Raw genomic sequence first — 25367 nt, forward strand, 5'->3', positions numbered from 1 at the left:
GTTTTTATTTCAGTTTAGACACTAAAAAAAATCATATTTTGGTTAAATATTGAATAGATACAAACCCGAAAAGACAACATATCAATGCCACTTTTTTCATTTTTTTTTATATATGAGAGTTTAATTGTTTTTATACGAATTTTACATTTTATTAAATGCTAACAACCTTTTTTTTTTTTGTTTTGTATAGAGATTGAGGAAACTTTACACAATGACAAAGCAATGGGAAAGAAGCAAATGTAGAAGTAGATGATAGTTCACTAGTTTACTTTGGTAGCACCATAAAAATGGCATTAAACTGTTATTGGTTAAATTCTATTAAATTTGATATGTGGGAATATTTAAAAAATATTTAGAAACTTGATTACTGAATATTATGTTTTTTAGGAAACCAACTTAACTACATGTAAGTATTATGAATTGCATCATCATTAGTTTCACCTTATTTATAACCGGTTCTTGTTTGGAAAAATAACCAAAAAAGCTGGCACCGAAACCGTTTAGTCTACGGCGGTCCGATTCCTAGCCTTCCTTTCTCATTTGGTCGGTTCCTGGTGCGGTTTAGGGCGGTTTTGGAACCGTGCTAATTCCTAATACATTTAGCCAGATTTTTTAGCTTAACCTATTAAGTCGGTCCAAAGTAAAGTAAAAAAGAAACATCTATGTGTAGATCAAGTGGTAAACCCATTAAGCACATTAAAAAGGAAAAAAAAAAAAAAAAAAAAAAAAAAACCATCAACCCTTCTATTGAAATCCTGGACAAAGTGTTACAAACTAGTGAGACATTTTTATGGAAATTAGAACAAAAAAATCACCTAGTCCACCTCAAGAATGCAATTACTATAATAAAAGTAAGTATCATTCCTGCATACTTGATCCTTTGATCAACTCGATTCCGCCTCTCAATTACCCTCAATACTGTATTTGATAGCCCCAATGTATTCAGCACATCCAATGCTTTCCTTTGAGCTCTCTGCATAGTGCATACAATATAATCCCTCATTCCATTCCATTACTTTATTGGTGGTTCCATTCCATTATAACAAACAGACCCTATTAATGGAAACACAGTACAAGTACCTTTAATCGATCCCTTTGTTCAGAGTATTTAGCAAGAATGGCTGTTCCAGTTGCAGTTGCTTCTTCCAACATTCGAGATGAGTTACGTGCAGACTGCATTGCTTGTGCTTCCTCATCAAAAATTCTCAAAACATGAGATGATTCACCGTTCTAAACATAAGGTAAAGGCGAGTTGTAATCAAGAATTCATTGAAGATGTTAAAGAAGAAAGGTAATTAACATACAGCTCTTCCAAGCAATTCTGCTCTCTCTTGAGCTTCTTGAATCCTTTTCTGTTGACGTTGAAAATACCTATCTAAACTTTCCTTGAAAGAATCAGCCTCTTCAGCTATTTGCTCCACTTTTCTGCAACATTAGAAGTCGTTTAAACTTTCTGCCTATGATCAAACTTGCCATAATCATGCGAATTCTTCAATATCGGTGTCTGAAATCTCTTCATTCCGGTGTCAAATTTGATTTTGGGGATATATATATAACCTTGCTTGATTAGCGACGAATCACGATTTTATACAATCAGTTGTGATTCCTAACCTTTAAAAAGTTCATGATGGTACCGAATTCTAAGCTAATTCTACATTCAATTTAAGAGAATATAAGGTAGATGAACATTCCGATCACAGATTCGTACAGCTGCGGAGGATAAATTTGAAAACAAATTGGGATATGTGTTGCGATAAACCCTAGGGCTAAAATACGAACCTTTTCCAGAGATCACGCTGAGGCTTGGAACCAACGGATCGCCAGAGTCCATCCATATCGGAACAAAGGGTTTGAATTTGAGAGATATCTCTCCTGACGGCAACTGCAAGCTCCGGAGAATCGACGGAACCTGCTGAAGACGAGAATTCGAGACGTTCAAGGCGTTCCAAGCCATCTCTAGTTTTCAACAGCAATCGCCTTGAGCTCTGATACAGTTCCGATAGCGTTCCTCCTCCTTCCACGGCCATAGAAGGCGAGAAAAAGCGAACGTGTAGAGAGTGCACGAGGAGAGATTAGAAAACTAGTTTCAACAAAATTTGTCACCAAGTTATAGTATGAAATGCTAATAGCGAATATGGGATGCGTAGGCCTTTTTCTAGGATCCCGAATCTTGATCGTAACTGAATCGGATTTGAATCACAAAAATAATGAAATTATAAAAGGTTATTTGCAAAACTTTGCAAAACTTTTTGGATGTATCTAAGGGAGCATTTAATCGGGTAGATTAATCGGGTAGAATCAGACCGGGTCAGAAAAAAACTAGAAAAAACTAGAACAGAACCGAACAAGGTATTCGATTAGGTTTTTTGTTCTCCATTTCCCATTAAATTGGTTCTCGGCCCGAAGCCGAACACATCCCTAAAAATCATAGTTACTTGTAGAACCAAACTGAACCAGAAAATAGGGTATTTGGTCCAATTCTGGGTTCTCGGTCCGGGTCCGAACCAATGCTCAATTTTTCATCCATATATCTAACTATCTACAAATTTTGCATTTCCAAAGTTTGTAAAGGTAATAACGGATTTGTTTAAATTATGTTGTTAGGCACATTACTAGTTTACCCATCATTTAATGACCCTCTCTCTCTCTCTCTCGTCAGTGCTAAAAAAGACATGAATGCCCTTAATTTGAAAAAAGTACCATATTGACCTCTACGCGTGAGTGTAAGAAATCTTACTTCCATAGAAGTCTTGACTCGTTTCTTCATTATCTCTCTATCTATTTTATTTCTGTCTTTGATTCTATACATAGGTTCATTCTCTATCTCCCATCTTCTTTCTTTCCTTCTCTTCCTCTGTACATGCCTACTTTCTTACTCTTTCTACTCAACACGTCCCTTTCTTTCTACACTTTCTTCACTCTTTTGACTCTTTCTTTTCCCCTCTTTCTACATCTATCTCAACATCTCTTTCTCTTAGGGATACATACCTTAATTATGGTCCACTCACTAGGACACATCATCTTCAACACATCTCTTGCTCATGGTAACCATGATATCATTCTATTTACATACATAACATCTCTTCACTTAAAGAGCAACTTCTTATGTCATTTCACAAAAATGACCATTCATTCTCTATTCTTAACATACTTGAACCAAACCCTCTTGGTTAGTCCATCTACTAACTCAAACTCTTAGGATCTTTATCTACACATAATTTTAGCCGTGTACCTAAATCTCATAACATGGTTTATTACGAAACCAATTCATACTCTATCTCTTATTCATATACCATGACACTAACAATAAACATACATGACCTAAGTGATCATCACTAATAGTGGTGCTAAACACTCTGGTTCTTTTCATCTCCTATAGCTTAAGCCTAGTTGGCATACGAAACCTAATTCGCTCAAACTATGTATCTGATACCAACTGTAACGACCTGAATTTTTCCATCTAAATATATAAGGATTTATCAGAGTTTTTCTCTAAGAATGTGGAATTTTAAAATCAAAAACATCTTACATCCCAGGCTATAATCGGGTTTACAATATATCCTAGCTACAATTTAAAAGCAACAAGGAAATAATAAAGATAAAATCTAATTATAGTCCTAGTCCTTATGCTCCAATATCCTATCGCACAACGGTTACACCTGTGTGATATCTGTCTTTCGTGACCAGGTATCACTTCAGAAGATATAAAATGATATGAGGCGAGTAGGTCAAAAAAGCTTGGATTTACTTGAAATTAGATATTTGTTGTTTAGCAAAATGGATTTGAGAAAGTGATACATCTTTTAAAGAGGAACACGTGGATATAAAGATCGTTGAAAACGAAGTTCGTATAAGAAATTTATGGGCGTTTGAAGTTGAGATGAAAGTACGTTGCTATTTAGAGAAATTCAACGGAAGTCAAAGTCAACGGTTAACTTTTGACAACCACGACGTGGCACATAGATGGCTACAACATGGCAATAAGTGAATTATGATTACACGTATCAACCAGAGATAGACACGTGGAGAGACGAGGTCTATTCAGTCATCATGACGTGACAACAGATGTGTCACGACGTGTAACACCTGGTTCCTGGTATGTATTTAATTTATAATTATTCCATTTTATAGAGCAACTCGATGAGTTGGGAGCCCCAAACTCTTCGAGTAGAGATCATAAGGGTCGTGTATTTAAGTAACCTACTCGACGAGTTGGGAGGCCTCAACTCGACGAGTAGGCTGGCAAATATGAAACTCTAATTTATGGGGTTTGTACCCTATTTAAATGCCTTAAACCTTTCATGTTGGCCTCATTTCCAACCTCCAAGTCCCTAACCCTAGATCTCGAAACCCTAATGATATTGTGAGTGATTGTGAGCCATTCTAAATGTTTTTAGTGTGTGCTTGAAGCCATTGGTAGAAGGAAAAGCTTAAGGACACAAGAAGGAGTTTGTAGATCCAGAATCCTTGCCTCATCCACGACATTTTGTTGGTATAAATCTTGAACCTTGCCTTGTGGTTGTTTAGATCTTCTTTTAGGGTTATTTGCTTGGTTTTTGGTCCAAATGATATGATTCTTGGGATTTGGACATCCCAAGTGGTAAACACTTTAGATCTAAGGTCTTGATGGGTTTTCATGGCATAAAGGTGCCACCTTTATGACCATGGAAGTCCCATGCAACCTTTAGACCATCATTTTGGTCTTTTGAAGCTTCTAATGGCCATCCATGAGGATAAAGTTTAAGACTTTACATGATCATTTAGTCCCTAGAGTCCAGATCTATGACCTCATGGTCTATCTTGTAGTTTTGGTTGGCTTTGGATCAATACCTTGGCCTTTTTGGGTTAGGGTTAGAGCTTATTTCTTCTAGAGTGGGTTTTAATGGGTAAAGTTGGAAACTTTACCCTCCTAGATGTATTTCTGGCCCAGCTCTGGAATATGGGACTTGGATTTGAAGGATAAGGGTTGAATGGATTAAGAAGGGATTAACAGACTGAAGAACTTGACGAGTTGGGTCGAAGGGTCCCGATTCTGTTAAAAGGAAGAACTCGGCGAGTTGGAGGAAAACTCGACGAGTTGGATCGCGATTTAATGATTCTGTGATTCATGGGAACTCGGCGAGTTGAAGGGAAAACTCGACGAGTTGAGTCAACTGGGAGCGTTGACTTTGACTTTGACCTAGACCTGAATTTGACCATAGTTGACCCTAAAGAGTTATGAGTGTGAAATGGCAGCTAAGAGATTGTTTTGGTTCAGGGATTGAGTAGAGCTGATTTCGGGGCAGAGACATTTCAGCTATCATCCGACATTTGAGGTGAGTTTTCCTCCTGTATGAACGGGTCGAAGGCACCAATGTCGGCCCATATATTTATGTTAGTATGTTCCGGACCAAGGTCCGATTTCGGGCGGTACCCGATGTATGCTTATATGATTTCCGGATTTGAGTCCGATGTCGGGCGGTGCCCGAGGAATGTTTGTATGCTTGATGTCTTCGTGATTCTTGCATGTGTCTGTATTTGTATGGTTCTGGATTATGGTCCTATGTCGGGCAATGCCCGAGGAATGTTTGTATGTTTCCGGATTATGGTCTGATGTCGGGCGGGGCCCGAAGAATGTTTATATGCTTATGTTATGTGATTATTTTATGTGTATTTTTTGATATGTTTATATGTATACCGAGCGTTGCTCGATGCCGGGCGGGGCCTGTCGGGTGGGGCCCGATGCCAGGCGGGGCCCATGATATGTTTATATGTGATTATGTGATTATATGTATGGTATGTGGTATTTTGGGGAAGCTCACTAAGCTTTGTGCTTACGGTTTTCAGTTTTGGTTTCAGGTACTTCTAGTAGCAAGGGGCAGACCTCGGGATGACTGCATTACACACACCATAATGTTTAGCCTAGGATGTTTTACTCTGATGATTTGATTTGGGAGCAATGTTTTGAGATACTTTGACTTGTGTTTTGAGGGAATGTTTTGATAACTATGGTTTTATTTGATAATTAAAAATAAAATTTTCGGTCATGAATTTTGGGATGTTTCAAGTTGGTATCAGAGCCTTGGTTTGAGGGATTCGGGCACACTCTTAGGTGTGTCTAAACTCAAACTGAGGACTTGGTATGAAAATTTTCAAAAGAAAATCATTTTTATGAAAAGGATTCCAAAAAGAGAAAAGGGTGTGGTGTATGCAATCAGCAGAGCTCAAGTAAGTTCTCCCAAATTATCCATACATGTTTGTTATGATACGATATGATTATGAGAACTGCATGCTAGATTAGGGCTAAGGATCTAGGAAGGATGCCTTGCATGCCTGTTGTATATGTATGAGAACTGCATGCTATATTAGGGCTAAGGATCTAGGAAGGATGCCTTGTATGCCTACTATATGAGCTTATTGAACTACATGCTAGTACTGATTAGTCAGTGATATGATCGCATGAGTAGGATATGCTTGGTTTTGATTACTCAATGCTCGAATGTTGCTTGCTTTGTGCTTGTAGGTGTTCTAGCTATCTTTAAATAACTAGTAAATGAATACGCTAAGTTACATATTATGAGGACTAAATAATTTATGAAGGTTAGGTTTAGCCCTATTACGCAGCTCTTGTTTGAGTCCAACCATTGTAGGGAGAGACCTCTCATTCGAAGAATTATATTGTCTTAGTAATATGTAATGGTATTCACGAGCTAGTTAGGGAAAGGTAGCAAGGACTTCTTATGCAGCTGATGGCGGACAGTGGGTCGGAGATTACCCTAGGGCAAGCCTAGGATGAGATTAGCAGAAAGCAGTAATAGTGAAAGGGACTTGGTGGAGTCAAGGCAAGTCTTGAGGAAAGTACGGATAGATGTGGAAGGTGGTATGTGCCCGTACTACTGAAAGCAGAGGATCCGTACTCGAGTCAAGGAGGGCTGAGATGAAACCAGGGAACTTGTAGTGTGTGAGATCCCTCGAGTTATGATGAGTATTCTGATGATTGTTATGGTGTATTTTCAGTATGGTGACGCTACGCACTAGACCAGTTGGCAGTTCTGGCACCGGCGAGGTATCAGGCTCGGGGTCTGGAGCCGGGCAGCTCGATGATCAGATGAGGGAGTTCATTTCATCTGATATCACACACAGTATCATGGACCAGACTCTTGTGATCTTCGGTACGGTCAAGGAGGGCATTTTTGGAGATTTTGGATGAGAGGTTGGGTGCATTCCACACTGAGATGACGACCATGATGGGGACGCGCATGTTGACGTTCATGGAGTTCCGACCTTGTGGAGCGCCAGACTACCATGGGGCTAGGAACCCCATTTCTAGCAGTAGGTGGTTGGCGGATGTCGCCAACGCCTTTCGCACCAGCCGTTGTCCCGAGGGGGACAAGGTCCGACTTGATTCCTGCCTTCTGAAGGACAAGGCGCGAGATTGGTGGGAGGAGGTTGGACGAGCTATTAGAGATGATACCATTGTTGATGCAATGACCTGGAGTGATTTCTCGGCCAGATTCAGGGCGGAGTTTGCACCTGTGATCGAGGTGCAACAGCTTGCAAGGGAGTTCCAGGATCTCCAGCAGACTACTGAGACAATGGTCGAGATCACCACTATGTTCAGGGAGAGGGCCCTTCTAGTTCCGCAGTATGTGGCGGATGAGGAGATGAAAAAGGCCCGATACCATGATATGCGGAGGAGTGATATCTGACAGTTTGTTAGTTGCTCCAGTTATAAGACGCTGAAGGATATGATAGTGAGGGCTAGGGAAAGGGAGTTGGATTTGGAGATTGAGAGAAAGAGGACATCAGATGTAACGCCCCGACTCCCAGGTATATATCTTTACAGTTTTATGTCTATATCAGAAGATCTACTCGACGAGTTGGTGCCTAGACTCGTCGAGTAGGGACGCGTTTGGCCACGTGGTTTAAGTGACCAACTCGATAAGTCGGTGAACCCGACTCGGCGAGTTGGAGCTGAAATGAGAAACCCTAATCCCTGGGGTTTTGCACCCTATTTAAAGTATCCTTTGCCCCCTTATCCTCCCCTTACAGCCCCTTGTGAGTCCAGAAACCCTAAATCGCCGTTTTTCTCTCTTTTTGTGTGATATTAATCCTTGTGGTGAATTGTGGAAGGAAGATCTTGAAGTACTCAAGCTGGGAACAAGAGGAAGGCTGTAGATCAGAGTTCTTCTTCGTCTTAGCACCGTTTTTGAGGTAACAATTTGTTACCTTGACCTTCTTCTATCTAGATCTATGCATGTATGAGATTAGGATCACTTTGGCAATGTTGGTATGTTATTTTGGGTATTAGGCGTGATCTGAAGTTGCAACTTCAGATCTAGGCTTATCTTGGTCTGTAAGATCATAAAGTTTCAGCCTTTAGTGAGTTAATACCTTCTTCATCCCTTAGAACCTTTCTTTAGCTTGATTTGGGCCATTATCACCTTGCATGTACGTAAAGTTTGCAACTTTACGTAAGAAGTATGCCTTAAGAGCTTAGATCTGCATTATGGAGCTTTAAAGTGGCTTAAAAATCGTCTGGATGGAGAAAGGACTGAAGGGACTCGACGAGTTTCATGGCCAACTCGGCGAGTCCGATGAAGATTGTCGTGCAAGGATTTCTGCATGGACTCGGCGAGTCAGTAGAGTGACTCAGCGAGTCAGCTAGGGTTTTCCCTACATTTGGACATGCATGAGCTCGGCGAGTTGCAGGGAAACTCGACGAGTCAACCAGGGATTTCACGACTTCTCGAGTCCAGGAAGGGCTCGACGAGTCGGTGAACTGCACTCGACGAGTCGGGTCAACATGGACTGTTGACCTTGACCGTTGACCTTGACTTTGACCAAGGATTGACTAGTTGAATTCTGGGGTATTTTGGTAAATTGGAAATTTATGGAAATGATTTTATGGTAAATATAGGTAGTGGAGTTCGTGGACGTGGTTCGAGAGTTTGAGTTTATCACTTCGATTCGTCACTTGAGAGGTGAGTTCTCCTTCGTATATCAACAGGGTCTACGATAGTAAGGCCGACCCTTTATGATTTGCATCCTGGTTTTAGGATGGTTGTTATGTTATTGATCTGTTAGATTTCATCCTGGTTTTAGGATGGTTATTATGCTAGTAATCTGTTAGATTGATATCCTGGTTGTAGGATGGTTGTTATGTTAGAAATCGGTTAGATCGGTATCCTAGTTATAGGATGGTTGCCATGTTAGTGATCTGTTGGATCTGTATGACTATCTGTTATTGCATGCTAGCATATGATATTTATGTGCACATGTTTGTTGGTTTGAGGACATTGGTTTAGGCAGGTCCTGCTGTGTGTTGTAGGCCAAGACACCTAGGGCGGACCGGATAGACTGCAGGCCCGGGCTGGGCAAATTAGTCAGAGGCCGAAGGCCCGATGAGCGGTCCAGATAGGATGTAAGCCCCCGAGGAGGGCGGTCCAGGTGTGCCGAGGGCTCGGAGAGCGGTCTAGATAAACTGAGGACCGGGAGACGGTCCAGTCAGACTGATGGCTCATTATGCATGTTGTTTGCTTATATGTTTATATGATATGGTTATATCTGTATGACGTTGGTATTTTGGGGGTAACTCACTAAGCCTTCGAGCTTACATTTATCAATTATTGTTTCAGGTACTTCTGATGATCGCGGGAAGGCAAAGGCATGATCGTACCGCTCCTCACACTTTATGATTTTATGTCACACCCCAAAACCGGAACGGCGGAAACGTTCGGGGGTGGAGGACGTCATGTTTTGTATCACAAGACATGCATCATAGTAATCAAAGTAATGAACAACCATTTCATTAGAAAGAAAGAGTTTACAATGTGTGTGTTCACAAAACATAGAATACATAAGCAAATAACAAAACAAGACTTGAAGCTATTATGCTCCATCTTCTGAATTCCCAGCGCGAGTACCTGTCTACTAGTTTCCTGAGAATACAAGTTATTTGAAAGAGTTGATCAGCAATTAAGCTGGTGAATTCATAAGATTTTAGTGATGTAAGTAAGTTGTAGAAAGTTTTTGTAAAATGTTGTTGTAATATGTAGTTGAAAAATGTAGTTGAAAAATGTAGTTGAAAAATGTAGTTGAAAAATGTAGTAAGTTGTAAGTTCTGTTTAGAAAAGTTCGCCTGTTCCTCTAGAAAATCCTATATTTCCTACTTTGATGAAAGATACGTAAAAATGATTCTACAATCCTTTCTATGAGTACTAAATGGATACAAGTTATATAAAACTCAGAGTAAACAAAAAATCGATTGTGCGCATCTGCCCTAAGCCCACAACCAAACAAGGAACATGAAGTAAGGCGGAAAGCACACATCCCATTGTTTGTTAGATCATTGTTGTTTATAACCCTGGTGTATTCACTTGTTACTCATGGAGTTAATTGTAATAGTTCCTTTATATTTAATGAAAAGATTCTTTAAGAAAACCCTTATTTCTTATAATAAAATGGTAACCACAGTGGTTACTTCTATAATCACTTAGTTTATATTGGTTATATATAATCTAATATCAAATAGATAGTTAATTGTGTGCATCTGCCCTAAGCCCACAACCAAACAAGGAACAGGAAGTAAGGCGGAAAACACACATCCAACTACCTATCGGGTATTAATTATATATAACCATGATATATAAACTGAGGTATTATAAAGTTAATCACCTAAGGTCCTTTAAGTTATATTCGTTTAATAAAATGGATTAAACCCTTTACTGGTAAGTTTCTAGTTTTGTACACCAAATGTTCTATTTGAAAAGTATGTTTGGTACTAGAAAAATGTGCATTGAGTTAGTGTCCTATGACCTGACCCATACCTGGTACCCCTTATGATGACTTTGTTGGATAAATGTCTAAGTCCATAACTATATTTGGTATGTACTTGACCCGACCCGGCATGGTCCATTTGGGTTGCACTTCACTGGCACAATTTAGTCTTTTGAGAATAGTATATTTATGATTTATATTAATATATTATAAGTTCTAATATATTAATATGTAATCATATTATTTAATTAGTATTGATCAAGAATTAATTTAGAATTAATTAAGTGATCAAAAAGAACTAATTAAATATGGACTCTTATATATATGGAATGGGCCAAGTTCATTTAGGTTGGGCTAAGCTTTCATGGATGGTCCATGGAGCTTTTAACCCATGGATCCTATGTAAATGAAAGGTCATGGGTATTAGGGTTTACATGGATGTAACCCTAATCCTCCATAATATATAAATGGGTCCTTGGCTCACAAAATTGGCATAAGTGTGTGAAAATAAGAGTGGGCCGATTTTAGTGTGCATACATATTCTCTCAAGTTCTTCCAAGGTGTTTTGGTGATTTGTGATTCCATTTGAGGCTTCCACACTATTGGGGCTAAGCTCTTAAATCTTGAAGACATCAAGCTACATCAAAAGGTATGTCATCTAACTAGAACTTTGTAGTATAGGTGCTTCATAATATGCTAGTTAGGATGAAACCTTGGAATAGTTAATATTTGCATGTATAATAGAAAAAACATAGATCCAAGGTTTATAGGGTTGCATGTACACCATAGGAGTGTTAGAATGCTCAAAACCCAACAGTGGTATCAGAGCCATGGGTTGTTTTCTGTTATATTGATGCAAATGTTTTATTTTCAAGTTGAAAAAAAAGGGAAAAAAACCATGACGTTTGTCAAATTTTAAGATAATTACTTGTTTTGTGAAAAACGAATTATTTGTAAAATTTGAATCATTTGTTATATGAGTTGAATTAGGTCAAATTTAGTAAAAGATAAAATGATATGATTATTTTATTAGTTTTAAAAGTTTGATCTAAATGTCTTAAGGAGTTACATATTTTGTCATAAAATTTTGGAGCTCAAAAGTTTTTTTTAAAGTTGTGATCTTAAGTGTTTTTGAAACTTCCATAAGTTATGGATATGAAAGTTTTTTTTTTAAAAAAAAATTTGATTCAAAGTTTTTATGGAGTTACAAAATTTGGTGTTAATGTTTTAAAGAATTCCATAACTTGTTCTTAAGTTATGGAACATGGAAAGTTTCATCATAAAACACCATTAATTCCATAAGTTATGGAATCCAAAGGTTTTCAAGAATTACAAAACTTGCCCTCAAGTTTTGGAATTTGAGAAAAGTTTTTTATGAAAAAAAGAATTGAATTCTAAAACTCTTGGGTTCATAACTTAAACAATTAATTAAATGGTTTTAATTTTGAGTTTAATAATTCGAATTATGATGTTTTGTTGAATAGTTCAAATTAACTCTTATGGACTTTATTAATAGTTAATTAAAGCGTTTAATTAAAAGAGTATTATTAATCCAATATATGGTTTGAGTTTAATTAAATTAAAGTCTAGTTTAATTAATAGATTAAACCACCAAGTATTTTAAATGTCTAAAATACACCCTTATACTATTATAATATTAAAAGTTTAATATATTATATGTATAAGAGCAAGTCGTCTTACCATTAGTAGGCCTCATTCACGAAGCCGGTCTATAAGGGGGGTATAAGGTTACTGCCTATAAAATGGCAGTTTAATGGGTGTCCACTCTCACTCACCGCTTCCTTGACCGGTGGAGGGTCGTTAGCCGAACAGGTAGGACAAAGACTATAATTCTCCCTTCATTATAAGTATAATGATAAATACTAAGTAACTAAACACTTATAAATTCCCAATCTTAGTTACTTAGGAAAATGTGAATAAGGTGCTAATCCATGAAATTACACTTTGCACTTTGTTTAAGTTGTTAGTGGAGCGTGTGTGGTTAACCGGCACACTAACCTGGACTTAACAAGGTAGGCAAAGGGTAACTTAATGTTTATCATAGTATCGTTGGAGCGTGTGTGGTTAACCGGCACATCGATTGAGGGGTAAATATTAAGGGTACCAAGTATATTTGCATGGTTACTTCACACCTTGTTTTGTGACCCTCGGCATCCCAGTCACAAAACTTGAAGGGCACACTCGAGATTGAAACATGTCATTGAAAAGTTCAATGAATCTCAAAAGAATCTAGGAGTTTCAAAACCAATTAAAACCTAATAATACATTTCGTTTATCTTGGTGGAAATTGGTGAATCGTCATTCACCTACCTTCAAATATTTTATAGCTTGGATTACGGCATCCCTCTTCCAAGTTATAAAACAGTTTGTTGGGTCCTAGCCTTAATATATCATATTGGGTGTTATATTAAGGACTTAAATCAACTTTACGTGAATTTCTCCCATTGTTGATGTCTGGTTTAGACAACAATGATCTTCCCAAACCAAGCTTTCCTAATGAATATGACTTCCCGAGTTTGGCTCATGGAAGTCATACTTCTCTTCCTCCACCTCCTCCAATTATTCTCCCTAACCCACAAGTTCAAGGTCACTCAAGCCCTAATGGCAAGCAAGGTCTATGTGTGATCACATCTTAGAGATGAAGTCACATATTGACAAGTCGGGAGAGTTGGGTGTCAAAGTCTTGAGAAAGTTGGATGTTCAATCACTTTCTAAGTCACATAGTGAGTTCCTTTGGGACTACTATGAAACAGACTATGACATGAACCTTAATGATCATATCTATTTGCTTGGTGCTGCTGAATCAGCAATGATTTGGAACGATAGTAAAGCAAATTTGATTAGAAGATCAACTTCCCAAAAACTTTATGGACAGTGACAATGGTGACACTGGAAATCCAGAAAAAGCATTCTCTTCCCAATGGAAAGGGATTGGCCATAGTCAACCCGGTTGACCAAATGGTAAAGAGAAAGGCTAAGTCTGAGATAGTCCCATTACCAAAGGGTCCATATGTTTATTTTGCCAAAGGAAGGGGCGTTGATTGCAAAGCTGCCAAATTTACCTAAGGATGTTAAAGTCAATAAGTTTGACTCTACATCAGGTAGAGCCCATTATCTAACTCTATTAAGTTCTATTCTGAGATCCTCAATACATGATGTGACTGGGTCACATGTTGATGTTTTAAGAATCAAAGAATAGAGGGATATCTTAAAGGAAGTATATGCTGATTCTGATCGCGAAGGTGGATTTCGATCGCATCAGAATTTTGAGCAGTTGCTTAAGAAGTTATGATATATTGCTAAGGAATAGATAACAACAATTTTCCATGTGGATTGTAAGGATAAGTTTTTCCGCAAAGTTTTAAAATAAAAGAAAATTGTTTAATTTTATTTATTTGAAGTATCCTTACAATGGCATTTGTGGAAAATTGTTGCTTATATGATTCCACTGACAGCAATATTGGAAAATGGATTTGATTCTTTCATTTGTGGTAGTGTCTAAATTTACCAAATCAGGAAAGTTCCTCATCACCCAAGTTTCAATTGGACCGAAACTTGGAATCATGCAAGTTGAATAGTATGATGAATGAGAACTTTCAAGCATTGGAAAATCAAGACTAATTACTTGTTCACATGGATGTGTGAGTCAAGTGAAGGACTAAAGGGATCGAGTACACATTCTTGTGCACTGGTCATGTCCACCACAAAGCTCGTTAAGACTATTTGATTTACTAAAGTTTAGTAAATATGGTTATACTTACAAGTTTAAGTATAATTCTGAAACATTGGAAAAGTCTCAATGTATGGCAGAACGAATGGGAAGAATCAAATTAGGCAGAAAGATAAAAGTTTCTCAAATCTGAAAAGATGGGAGAGTACTTTAGTATCATGTTTGTGATCATCTTAATGATTTAGAAATCATATCACAATTAGTCTTCTAAAGGTCATCTTAGTGCATTCTTATGACTAAGAAGAGGAGTCATGAATTGTTGAAATGGTTAGATCAGGAAGATGAGTCATACTTCGTTCCAAAACAATTCTTAGAGTCATACTCCAAGATTGTAACTTGAGTGACATATCTTAAAGAAAGGTTTAAAACACTTGTCAAATGTAAGAGTAAAAGTGTCCTACTCTTGTACATTTGAAATTGGTAAGTTGTGATGTTTTGGATAAAATAAAGACCAACTAAGGCCAATTGTGTGAAGTGTTTGTCTTGATAAAGAATCCGCACTATCTCTTGAATATTTGGCAAGATAGTCTTATATGTCAAGAGGATAGTGGGAGTCTTAAAGATCCTAAAAAGAATTTCAAGAACTAATCAAGAATAAAACCTGAGGTTCTTCACTAGCACACGACTTGAGGTTTATAACCTATCGTGTTGACATATTCTGTGCCCATTCCAGTTAAAGTTGGCTTTGCATAGGAGTTCTGAAAGTTCTCAATTGGTTGCATAACAACTTGGAAGCAATGGCAGGCCCTGTACTGCCAGGTGGCAAGAAGTTAAGATTGCATAAGTTCAGTCCATATGAGTTTGGATTTGTCATTATCCTTGTCTTGTGACTATGGTTTTGACGATTCACATGGATAAGAACACATACACCATAAAATCTAAGGGTCATAAGGTTTCTCTCCGATTCATGAAAATGATGGTGAGGAAACACTTCCACCAAGTAGATTTGAAGCAGATGGCAAAAGGTTTAAACAATTGAGACTATGATTACGGCATCCCTTTTCATAGTTCTGAAATTGTTTAGACACACATGCATGCTATCTAAGGAAAGGTGTATAATTTTGATAAAGTTTTATCAAAGCATCTCGTATCAGAAATCTGAACTTTGGTAAGAAAGTCAATAAAGTATTGATTTCTAGAAGTCCAGCTGATTTCTGAGTACATGTCAAAGCTAGTGGGAGCATAAGTGTTATGCTAATAATCATCATGTTAGTGGGAGCATGATAATTATTGTTAGTGTTGCAAGTTAGCAATGTTAATTATAGAAAACAAAAGTTTCAATTTGTGAGGCTGCAGGGATTGAAAAGTTGTTTTGCTATAATTAAGGGAGAGGATATACTTCATTTCAGTTCTAAAGGCTTAGATTGAGACCTTAATCATCTTTAGTCAAGAATATATATATGAATTTCATGTTGGATTGGTTCAACTTAAGGAAATTCTATATATTGCGTTCTCAAAATTCGATTATGATTACGGCATCCCTCTTCATAGTCAAATTTTGAAAACATGGCAAATAAAAATATTGTAGCAAAAGACTGGTCTAGAATCATGTCTTTATGTGAGACATCATGAATCGTGTACCATTTGCTTTGGGTACAGGATCGATTGCATGTGCTATAATATTTGTCATTTCTAAATTTTCCAAATGCCTAGAGGCATTAAGAAGGAAAAAGGTCTAGAATTGGATATGACTAAAATGATTAAGCAATTGTCGAGGACAATCTGAGGTTTACGAAAGATTGGTTGCTCAGGGACAGTTGGAAGTATAGTGCTAATTTTGGAAGGACCATATTGACATATTCTGAAAAGTGGCATCTCTTATTCATAAGTGATAGTCAAAATGAGAATATGGAGTTGTCTCCATAGGTGGAAGTTATCTGTGTAAGATTAGAAAACTTAATGCAAGAAGCATGTCCAAAGCAATGTACTTTGAATATGAGACTTAGTTTCCATGGAGTTGATCTCCATTGGAATACCTTATAATGACTGTTGACAAGTCTTTGTGACTTTGTACATATTCATTACAGGAGGGTCAGTGCATATAAGTTTAAAATCTAAACAGATTTCGATAAATGATAGGAATTTGAAATTCTCACATTTTTCGATAAGGATTTGGGAGTGTGAAATTAGAATCATTGAAATTATGTTCAATTGGTTTATTTCACAAAGTAAGGATCATAGACAAACATAGAGTGCATACTTGGTGTATGGCAAAGCTATTGTTTAAGAAAAACATAGTGTACATGCTTGGAGCATGGGACAACGAGTGTTTTTTAATTCAAGTATAAAGTTGATAAAACCGAAACAATGAATAATGAGTAATCAGTATGGTGATAAATAAAGTGTTTATTTATATTCATAGGGTTTGATACCATATTTGATTCATTTATTCTTGTGTTTCACTTTGCATGTTTTGACTTCCAGAATAACTAAGTCGCTCTTCCTGAATGATTAAGTTATTCAAACCATCCACAGTCGGTCATATGTTGGAAGTAGATATGAATCAAGACTGTCATGGGTTGGTTTGTAGAGGTCCAAGTTGGTGGACAAAGTGGTGCTACAACACTCATGAGTGCTCATAAGTTCTGAGTATTGGATTCAACCCGCGCTCATTTGAATCACTTCATGGATTTTATCACGAGTGATCATGAGACGATAATATCTTATATTCTTCAAACCTAGAGATATGAGTTGTTACTATGAGTTGGTTATACATTGATTGCATGAAAACGCATTTGGTAACTCGATGTTATAAAACGTGCCTTTGTGTATGATTCAACAAGTAGTAGAACAAGCCATATGAGTCGAAGTTTATCCATTCCTTTTACCTTCGGGATAAAAGCGATATCTGTGGGCCCGTCGATGATTTAGCGATGACACATGTGAGTGCTTGGCCAAGCCAGGACTGATTTGATTTGTTCAATCAGTCAGTCATCATAAATCGAAAATCAGGAAACAACAAATGGACAGAGAGAATGATTATAATCCATGTCTCAGTCCATATGATATCTAGAATGGAGGAATATATGATCCCTTATCTAATGGACAAGTCATTGACAAGGTCAGAGTTCGACTGCGGCTTTAAGAGCTATGATTGCCAGTTCGGTTTTGAAGTCATACTCAATAATAGTTTTAGACTTATCCAAGTGGGAGACTGTTGGATTAATGTCTAAGTCCATAACTATATTTGGTATGTACTTGACCCGACCCGACATGGTCCATTTGGGTTGCACTTCACCGGCACAATTTATATGGATAGTCTTTTGAGAATAGTATATTTATGATTTATATTAATATATTATAAGTTCTAATATATTAATATGTAATCATATTATTTAATTAGTATTGATCAAGAATTAATTTAGAATTAATTAAGTGATCAAAAAGAACTAATTAAATATGGACTCTTATATATATGGAATGGGCCAAGTTCATTTAGGTTGGGCTAAGCTTTCATGGATGGTCCATGGAGCTTTTAACCCATGGATCCTATGTAAATGAAAGGTCATGGGTATTAGGGTTTACATGGATGTAACCCTAATCCTCCATAATATATAAAGGGGTCCTTGGCTCACAAAATTGGCATAAGTGTGTGAAAATAAGAGTGGGCCGATTTTAGTGTGCATACATATTCTCTCAAGTTCTTCCAAGGTGTTTTGGTGATTTGTGATTCCATTTGAGGCTTCCACACTATTAGGGCTAAGCTCTTAAATCTTGAAGACATCAAGCTACATCAAAAGGTATGTCATCTAACTAGAACTTTGTAGTATAGGTGCTTCATAATATGCTAGTTAGGATGAAACCTTGGAATAGTTAATATTTGCATGTATAATAGAGAAAACATAGATCCAAGGTTTATAGGGTTGCATGTACACCATAGGAGTGTTAGAATGCTCAAAACCCAACAGACTTAATGTATACGAAACATATATATAACTAAGATCGAATAGATAATAGGTTGGGCGAATCTATTCTAAGCCCACAACCAAACAAGGAACAGGAAATGAAGCGGAAAGCACACATCCTATTACCTGTCGGATCCTATTTATATATATACCTTGATGTATACATTAAGGATTCATAAGGTTAGCATTATGGTCCCTTTCTACTGAATGTACTAGACCCGACTGTTCTGTTTGTCGCTTTGAAAAGATGTGAGTTTTCCCTTGTTTATAACTATCTTAACTCGAAAATAGTTTGCATGAACTTTCAAGTGGAACTGTCACTTTATGAAAGTAATGGGATTTAAGGTCATAATGTGAAGGCTAGTACCCATACTATACACTCTCCCTATCAAGAGATTCTGGGAACCAAACGCGACTTCCGCAACCCAGTTGCTAGGCCATGTAATCCACATTAAGGTTATGTGATCATGTATACCCAATATAACTATCACCTTTTGTTTAGAACAATGAGTTAGTGATTCATTGGTATAGTTAGATCCTGTAGTTGTTCCATGCTATAGCATCTTAGTATGTTCGTTCTGTTATAGTATCTTAGTATCTTCTCTTGTTATAGTATCTTAGTATCTTCTCTTGTTATAGTATCTTAGTATGTTCTCGTTATAGTATGAACTGAACCCCTAAACTATACCCCTTACAGTTAACTAGTAATCTACTTGAACTGTTATTGAAAAGACTCATTTTACTACTAAGTTATGCTTGTACTTTAAAAATGGAGTTTTGTTAAACTATAAAGTAATCATAACTTTAAAAGAGTTTTTGAAATGTTTTGATCACTTATAAAAGACATAAGCAATCTTTTGAAAGATGTTTGTAACAAATATTTACACAATTATCATTGTGTTCAACTTGTATCCCCCCCCCTTAAAAGCATTTAAAAACAATTAAAAGATTCATTACGGGGTATGAACTCACCTGATGTGGGTGATTCAAACGAATATGCGCGTAAGGATGAGAAGTTACACGAATGAACTCCCGAGACACAACGGGTCCTAAATGACATATAATGGCATATATGTGTATGTAATTAGTGTCTAAACGACTAATTAAGAAGGGTAACACCCTTATAGATTAGGAAACTCTAAGATTTAAGGGATACAATCACATATGATTGCATAACTAGGGTGTATGGCCACCCTATTGAGTTTACGGTCCATGTGGCATGACCATAAGAGTTTACGGTCAAAGTGGTTCATGGTCCTATGTGTTTACGGTCATAGGGTTTACGGTCCTAAGTGTTTACGGTCTTAGGTGTTTACGGTCCAATGACCTTACGGTCATGGAGTTCACGGTCTAAGGAAATTCAACCGTAAACTCATCAAATCTTTGCACAATGATGTTTTCAAGGCTCTAATCAGGTGTTTCAACTAGATAACAAGCTAAGGAGGGAGTACTTACGATATAGAGGCTTGAAATGGTGATTAAGATCCAAGAACACTAGTGTGTGTTCTTGGTGTTCTTGGTGTTTCTTGAAGATCTAAGAAAAGATGATTTCCATGGATGAAATCATGAGATGATACTAGATTAAGAGATGTATCAATAAATCAAAGGAAGAACACTTACGATTTTGATGATCTAGGATGATGAACTTGATGATACTTGAGAGGATTTGGAAGTTCTTGAGTTTGAAAGGGAAGAAATGATCAAAATGATCATAAAATATATATATAGGAGGGAGTTTACGGTCACCCTGACCGTAAACTCCTTTTGAAGAGGTTTACGGTTCGATTGTTGGTTTAGAACATCAACCGATACGTCCAAACACTTATTCCTTAAGTGTACTAGGCTAAAACTCCTGAGAATGACCTTTTACAAGGCTAGAACTCATTAGAAATGAGTCTGACACTCAATTGAGTTGACTGACTGAGCTTTCAAAGCAAAAAAATTTCGAGTTGTCACATTTTATGTTTTGATTCTAGGATACTCTGACAATATACTATTTTGAAAACAAGTTTTGTAATAATCATGGGTTTTGAAATGTTTTAAAAAGTTTAAATTTGGCATGATTTTTATGGATGTTACACCAGATGGACAGGTGGCAGCACCGACTCCTGCAACACTGAGGATTACCGATGGCCGTCAGGGCCAGACAAAGGCGCCTACGGCGAGGAGCAGGACTTTTCAGCTGACTGCGGAGGAGGCATGTGCAGCTCCCAATGTTGTGACGGGTATGTATTTTCTCTTTATCTCTTGATTTATATTAATTATTGCTTATGTTTATGTGTTTCATTGTAGGATCGTTCCTTGTGAACGGTATATCTGCTATGGTATTATTTGATTCGGGGGCTACCCAAACTTTTGTATTGCTCGCGCTTAGCAAGCGGTTTGTTGGATCTCCAGGAGAGCTGGACTGTCCTCTTGATGTAGAGATAGAGGATGATAGGACCGTTCAGGTTGCGAGGGTTCATCGGGGATGTACATTGTAGTTGTTCGATGAGCAGTTTTCCATGGATTTAGTCCCTATTCCCCTACGAGGAAATAAGGTTATCGTGGGTGTGGACTGGTTGAGCCCCAACGGGGCAGTGATTGACTGCGAGCAACAACTAGTGCAATTTTGGACCCCAAGTGGGGGAGGGTTGGTGATTCAGGGCGAGATGCCGCAGCATGGGCCGACTTTATTTTCTAGCAGGGAGAGCTAGGCGCTACCTTCAGCAGGGTTGCGCATGTTTTGTCGCCTATGTTATGGATACCCGGGATAAGGGTAAAGTGACAATGCATGATGTACCGATCGTACGGGAGTATCCGGACGTGTTCCCGGAGGAGTTGCCTGGAGTACCTCCGGAGAGGCAGGTAGAGTTCAGGATTGACCTGGTTCCTGGTGCGGCTCCGATAGCCAAGGCACCATATCGGTTGGCTCCTCCCGAGATGCAGGAGTTGTCTACACAGTTGCAGGAGATGTTAGACAAGGGATTTATTAGGCTGAGCAGTTCGCCATGGGGAACCCTGATCCTGTTTGTGAAGAAGAAGGACGGGTCACATTGGATGTGTATAGATTACCGGGAGTTAAATAAGGTAATGGTGAAGAACCGTTATCTCCTCCCAAGGACTGATGACTTATTCGACCAACTCCATGGAGCATCTTGGTTTTCCAAGATTGATTTGTGATCAGGCTACCATCAGATGAGAGTCAGAGACGAGGATGTACAGAAGACAGCCTTTCGGACTCGCTATGGTCATTACGAGTTCGTGGTAATGCCGTTTGGGCTCACCAATGCACCTTCCGCGTTCATGGATCTCATGAACCGCGTGTGCAGACCGATGTTGGACCAGTCTATGATAGTCTTCATCGATGATATCTTGGTTTATTCCAAGACTCAGGAGCAAAATTAAGAGCACCAGAGGGAAGTGATGGAGACACTGAGGAGGGAGGGACTTTTCGCAAAGTTCTCCAAGTGTGAGTTCTGGTTGCGCGAGGTGCAGTTTCTGGGGCACCTTGTCAACCAGAAGGGTATTCTAGTCGATCCGGCCAAGGTAGAGGCCGTGATGCAGTGGGAGGTTCCGAGGTCTACATCCGAGATTCAGAGTTTTCTTGATCTGGCAGGTTATTATCGGAGATTCATCCAGGATTTCTCCAAGATTGCTGTTCCACTGACCCGGCTGACCAAGAAGTCGGTGACATTCCGCCGGGGCCTGATCAGTAGGCAGCTTTCGAGACTCTCAGACAGTGGTTGTGCGAGACACCGATTCTGACTTTTTCCGGAAGGCGTCGACGATTTTGTGGTTTACTGTGATGCTTCGATCACGGGCATGGGTACAGTGCTGATGAAGAGTGGTCGAGTGATAGCGTACGCCTCGAGGCAGTTGAAGCCTCATGAGGCGAATTACCCGATGCACAATTTGGAGCTGGGGGTTGTGGTTTCCGCCCTCAAGATTTGGCGACACTACCTCTATGGGGTTCGTTGTACCATTTATATGGACCACAAGAGTTTGAGGTATCTGATGGACCAGCCGAATCTGAACATGAGGCAGCGTCGTTGGTTGGACGTGGTGAAGGATTATGACTGTGGGATCCTTTATCACCCGGGGAAGGCCAATGTGGTGGCCGATGCTCTTAGCCGCAAGGCGGCCGCAGCTCCGATTCGAGATGTATGCCTGAGGATGACAGTGATTACTCCGTTGTTGGAACGGATTTGGGAGGCTCGGGTCGAGGGTATGAATGAGGAGCATCGAAAGTATGAGCGGATCATAGGTCATGTAGCTTCATTTGATTATGACAGTCGTGGGTTGTTTACCTTTCATCAGAGAGTTTGGGTACCTTATTGGGGCGGTGTACGCCACGTTCTGATGGAGGAGGCTCACAAGTCGAGATTCTCCATTCATCCCGGGGCGACGAAGATGTATCGGGATCTTCGCCCTGATTATTGGTGGCCCTGCATGAAGCGAGACATAGCTTGGTATGTGCAGCGATGCTTGACTTGTAGGAAAGTCAAGGCCGAGCACCAGCGACCTCACGGCAAGATGCATCCGTTGGAGAATCCCATGTGGAAATGGGAAGACATCACCATGGATTTCATCACAAAGCTTCCCAGGACTGCACGCAGAGTGGATTCGATGTGGGTCATCGTGGATCGGTTGACCAAGAGTGAACATTTCATCCCGATCCAGGAGATATATCGGCTGAGAAGCTAGCCGAGATCTACGTCCGCGAGGTAGTGACACATCATGGAGTGCCGGTGTCGGCTGTGTCAGACTGAGACGTTCGCTTCACTTCTAGATTCTGGAAGCATTTCCACAATGAGATGGGTACTCGTCTTCACTTCAGTAAACTTTTCACCCTCAGAAGGATGGGCATAGTGAGAGAAAGATTCAGACTCTGGAGGATATGCTACGTGCATGTGTATTAGATTTTGGCGGGAGTTGGGATACGTATCTTCCGTTAGAGGAATTTTCGTATAACAACAGTTATCACGCTAGCATAGACCGACCTCCTTTTGAGATTCTCTACGGGAGGAAATGTAGGACCCCAATCTGTTGGGGTGAGGTCGATTAGAGAGTCATGGGGAGTATCGAAGTGGTACTTAAGACTACCGAGATGATCCAGCAGGTCCAGAGCAGGCTCTAGACTGCTCAGAGTCGGCAAAAGAGCTATGCCGACAAGCGCTGATCAAACCTGGAGTTTCAGGTGGGAGATATGTTTCTCCTGACGTTCTTTATATCCACACGTAGGTGAGACCATGCTCTACAACTTTCGTTTAGATTCCGTCGGCTAATTTTGACTTTATTTTTAAAGTTATATTTTTAACAGGCCGAGACAGGAAAAGTCTGTTAAAAATTCATAACTTCTTCATACGAAGTCAGATCTTCCCGTTTCCAAGTGAATTCAGGTCCTCGCTTGACATTCCATCGAACCTTCACTATTGGTATACGGCTTTGTTTTGTTCTTTTGATTTCCCTATCCATGCCCTCCACTGGTTCTTCTATGAAGTGTAGACTCTCGTTTAATTCGATTTCATTGAGTGGAATTACAAGAGTCTCATCAGACAGACGCTTCTTGAGATTTGAGACGTGAAAATTGGGATGAATTTTATTGAGTTCCTGCGGTAGTTTGAGTTTATAAGCAACCGGACCAATTCTAGAAAGAATCTCAAATGGTCTGATGTACCTTGGACTTAGTTTTCCACTTTTGCCAAAGTGTATCATTCCTTTCCAGGGTGAGACCTTTAACAAGACACGGTCACCAACATGGAATTCCAAGGTTTTCCGTCGTTTGTCCGCATAACTCTTCTGTCTATCTCTATAAGCTTTCAATCCTTCCCGGATTTGTACAATCTTTTATGTGGTTTCTCGAATGATCTCAGGACCGGTGAGAGTACTATCGGTTACTTGGTTCTTGGCTAGTTGCGTATCGCCCACTTCAGCCCAACACAGAGGAGATCTGCACTTACGGCCATAGAGAGCTTCAAAGGGTGCAACTTTGATGCTAGTGTGATAGCTATTGTTGTAGGAGAAATCAACAGGTGGTAAATGGGTATCCCAAGCCTTACCAAAATCTATCACATAGGCTCTTAACATGTCTTCCAGTGTCTGTATGATTCTCTCGCTTTGCCTATCAGTCTGAGGATGGTACGTTGTGCTCATGTCAAGATTTGTTCCCAAGGACTTTTGCAATGATTGCCAAAACCGCTAGGTAAATCTACTATCTCGGTCAGAGATAATAGATATTGGCACAACATGCAATCGTACTATCTCTTTAATGTACGTCCTTGTTAACTTCTCCATTTTATCAGTTTCTTTTATTGGCAGGAAGTGTGTAGATTTAGTTAATCTGTCTACGATAACCCAAATGGTGTCATAACCACCCGTCGTCCTGGGTAACTTGGTTATGAAATCCATTGTAATCCGCTCCCACTTCCACTCAGGTATTTTTGGCTGTTGAAGTAAACCTGAGGGCTTTTGGTATTCTACGTTAACCTTGGCACAAGTTAGACACTTGCCAATGTAGGTAGCAATCTCTGCTTTCATGTTTGGCCACCAATACAGTTTCTTGAGATCCAGATACATCTTATCTGAACCTGGGTGAACGGAATATCGAGTTTTATGGGCTTCATTCATGACAACATCTCTGTAACCACCAAACTTCGGTGTCCAGATCCGATCCATGAAATAACGAATTCCGTCACCCTTGACTTCCAAGTTCTTTTCCATTCCTCTTAATGTTTCTCTTGTCATGTTTTCGGGTTTTAAGGCTTCCAGCTGAGCCTCCTTGATTTGTGTAGATAGGTGGGAATGGATAGTCATGGTCAGAGACTTTACTCGGTGGCCCGAGTACTCTTTCCGACTAAGGGCATGTGCTATCACATTGGCCTTGCCGGGGTGATAGCAAATCTCACATTCATAATCATTTAGTAGCTCTACCCATCTTCGTTGTCTCATGTTGAGTTCTTTCTAATCAAAGA

At 39.1% G+C, this 25367-nt stretch overlaps 1 protein-coding gene across 1 annotated transcript; it reads right to left on the reverse strand.

Annotated features, from left to right (window-relative positions):
• Positions 1–722: 722 nt before the first annotated feature.
• On the reverse strand, positions 723–2150 carry LOC145118522 (membrin-11-like). Its single transcript, XM_079054220.1, has 4 exons — positions 1780–2150; positions 1305–1425; positions 1081–1230; positions 723–973 (listed from the first exon to the last, which is right to left on the reverse strand). Exons 1-4 carry the CDS (start codon positions 2025–2027, stop codon positions 812–814), a joined length of 681 nt encoding a protein of 226 aa, XP_078910346.1. The 5' UTR covers positions 2028–2150; the 3' UTR covers positions 723–811.
• Between the last annotated feature and the right edge of the window lie 23217 nt (positions 2151–25367).

The sequence above is a fragment of the Lactuca virosa genome, chromosome 6, assembly GCF_052849685.1.
Source record: "Lactuca virosa cultivar CGN04683 chromosome 6, Lactuca_virosa_CGN04683_v6, whole genome shotgun sequence".
Classification (NCBI taxonomy): domain Eukaryota; kingdom Viridiplantae; phylum Streptophyta; class Magnoliopsida; order Asterales; family Asteraceae; genus Lactuca; species Lactuca virosa.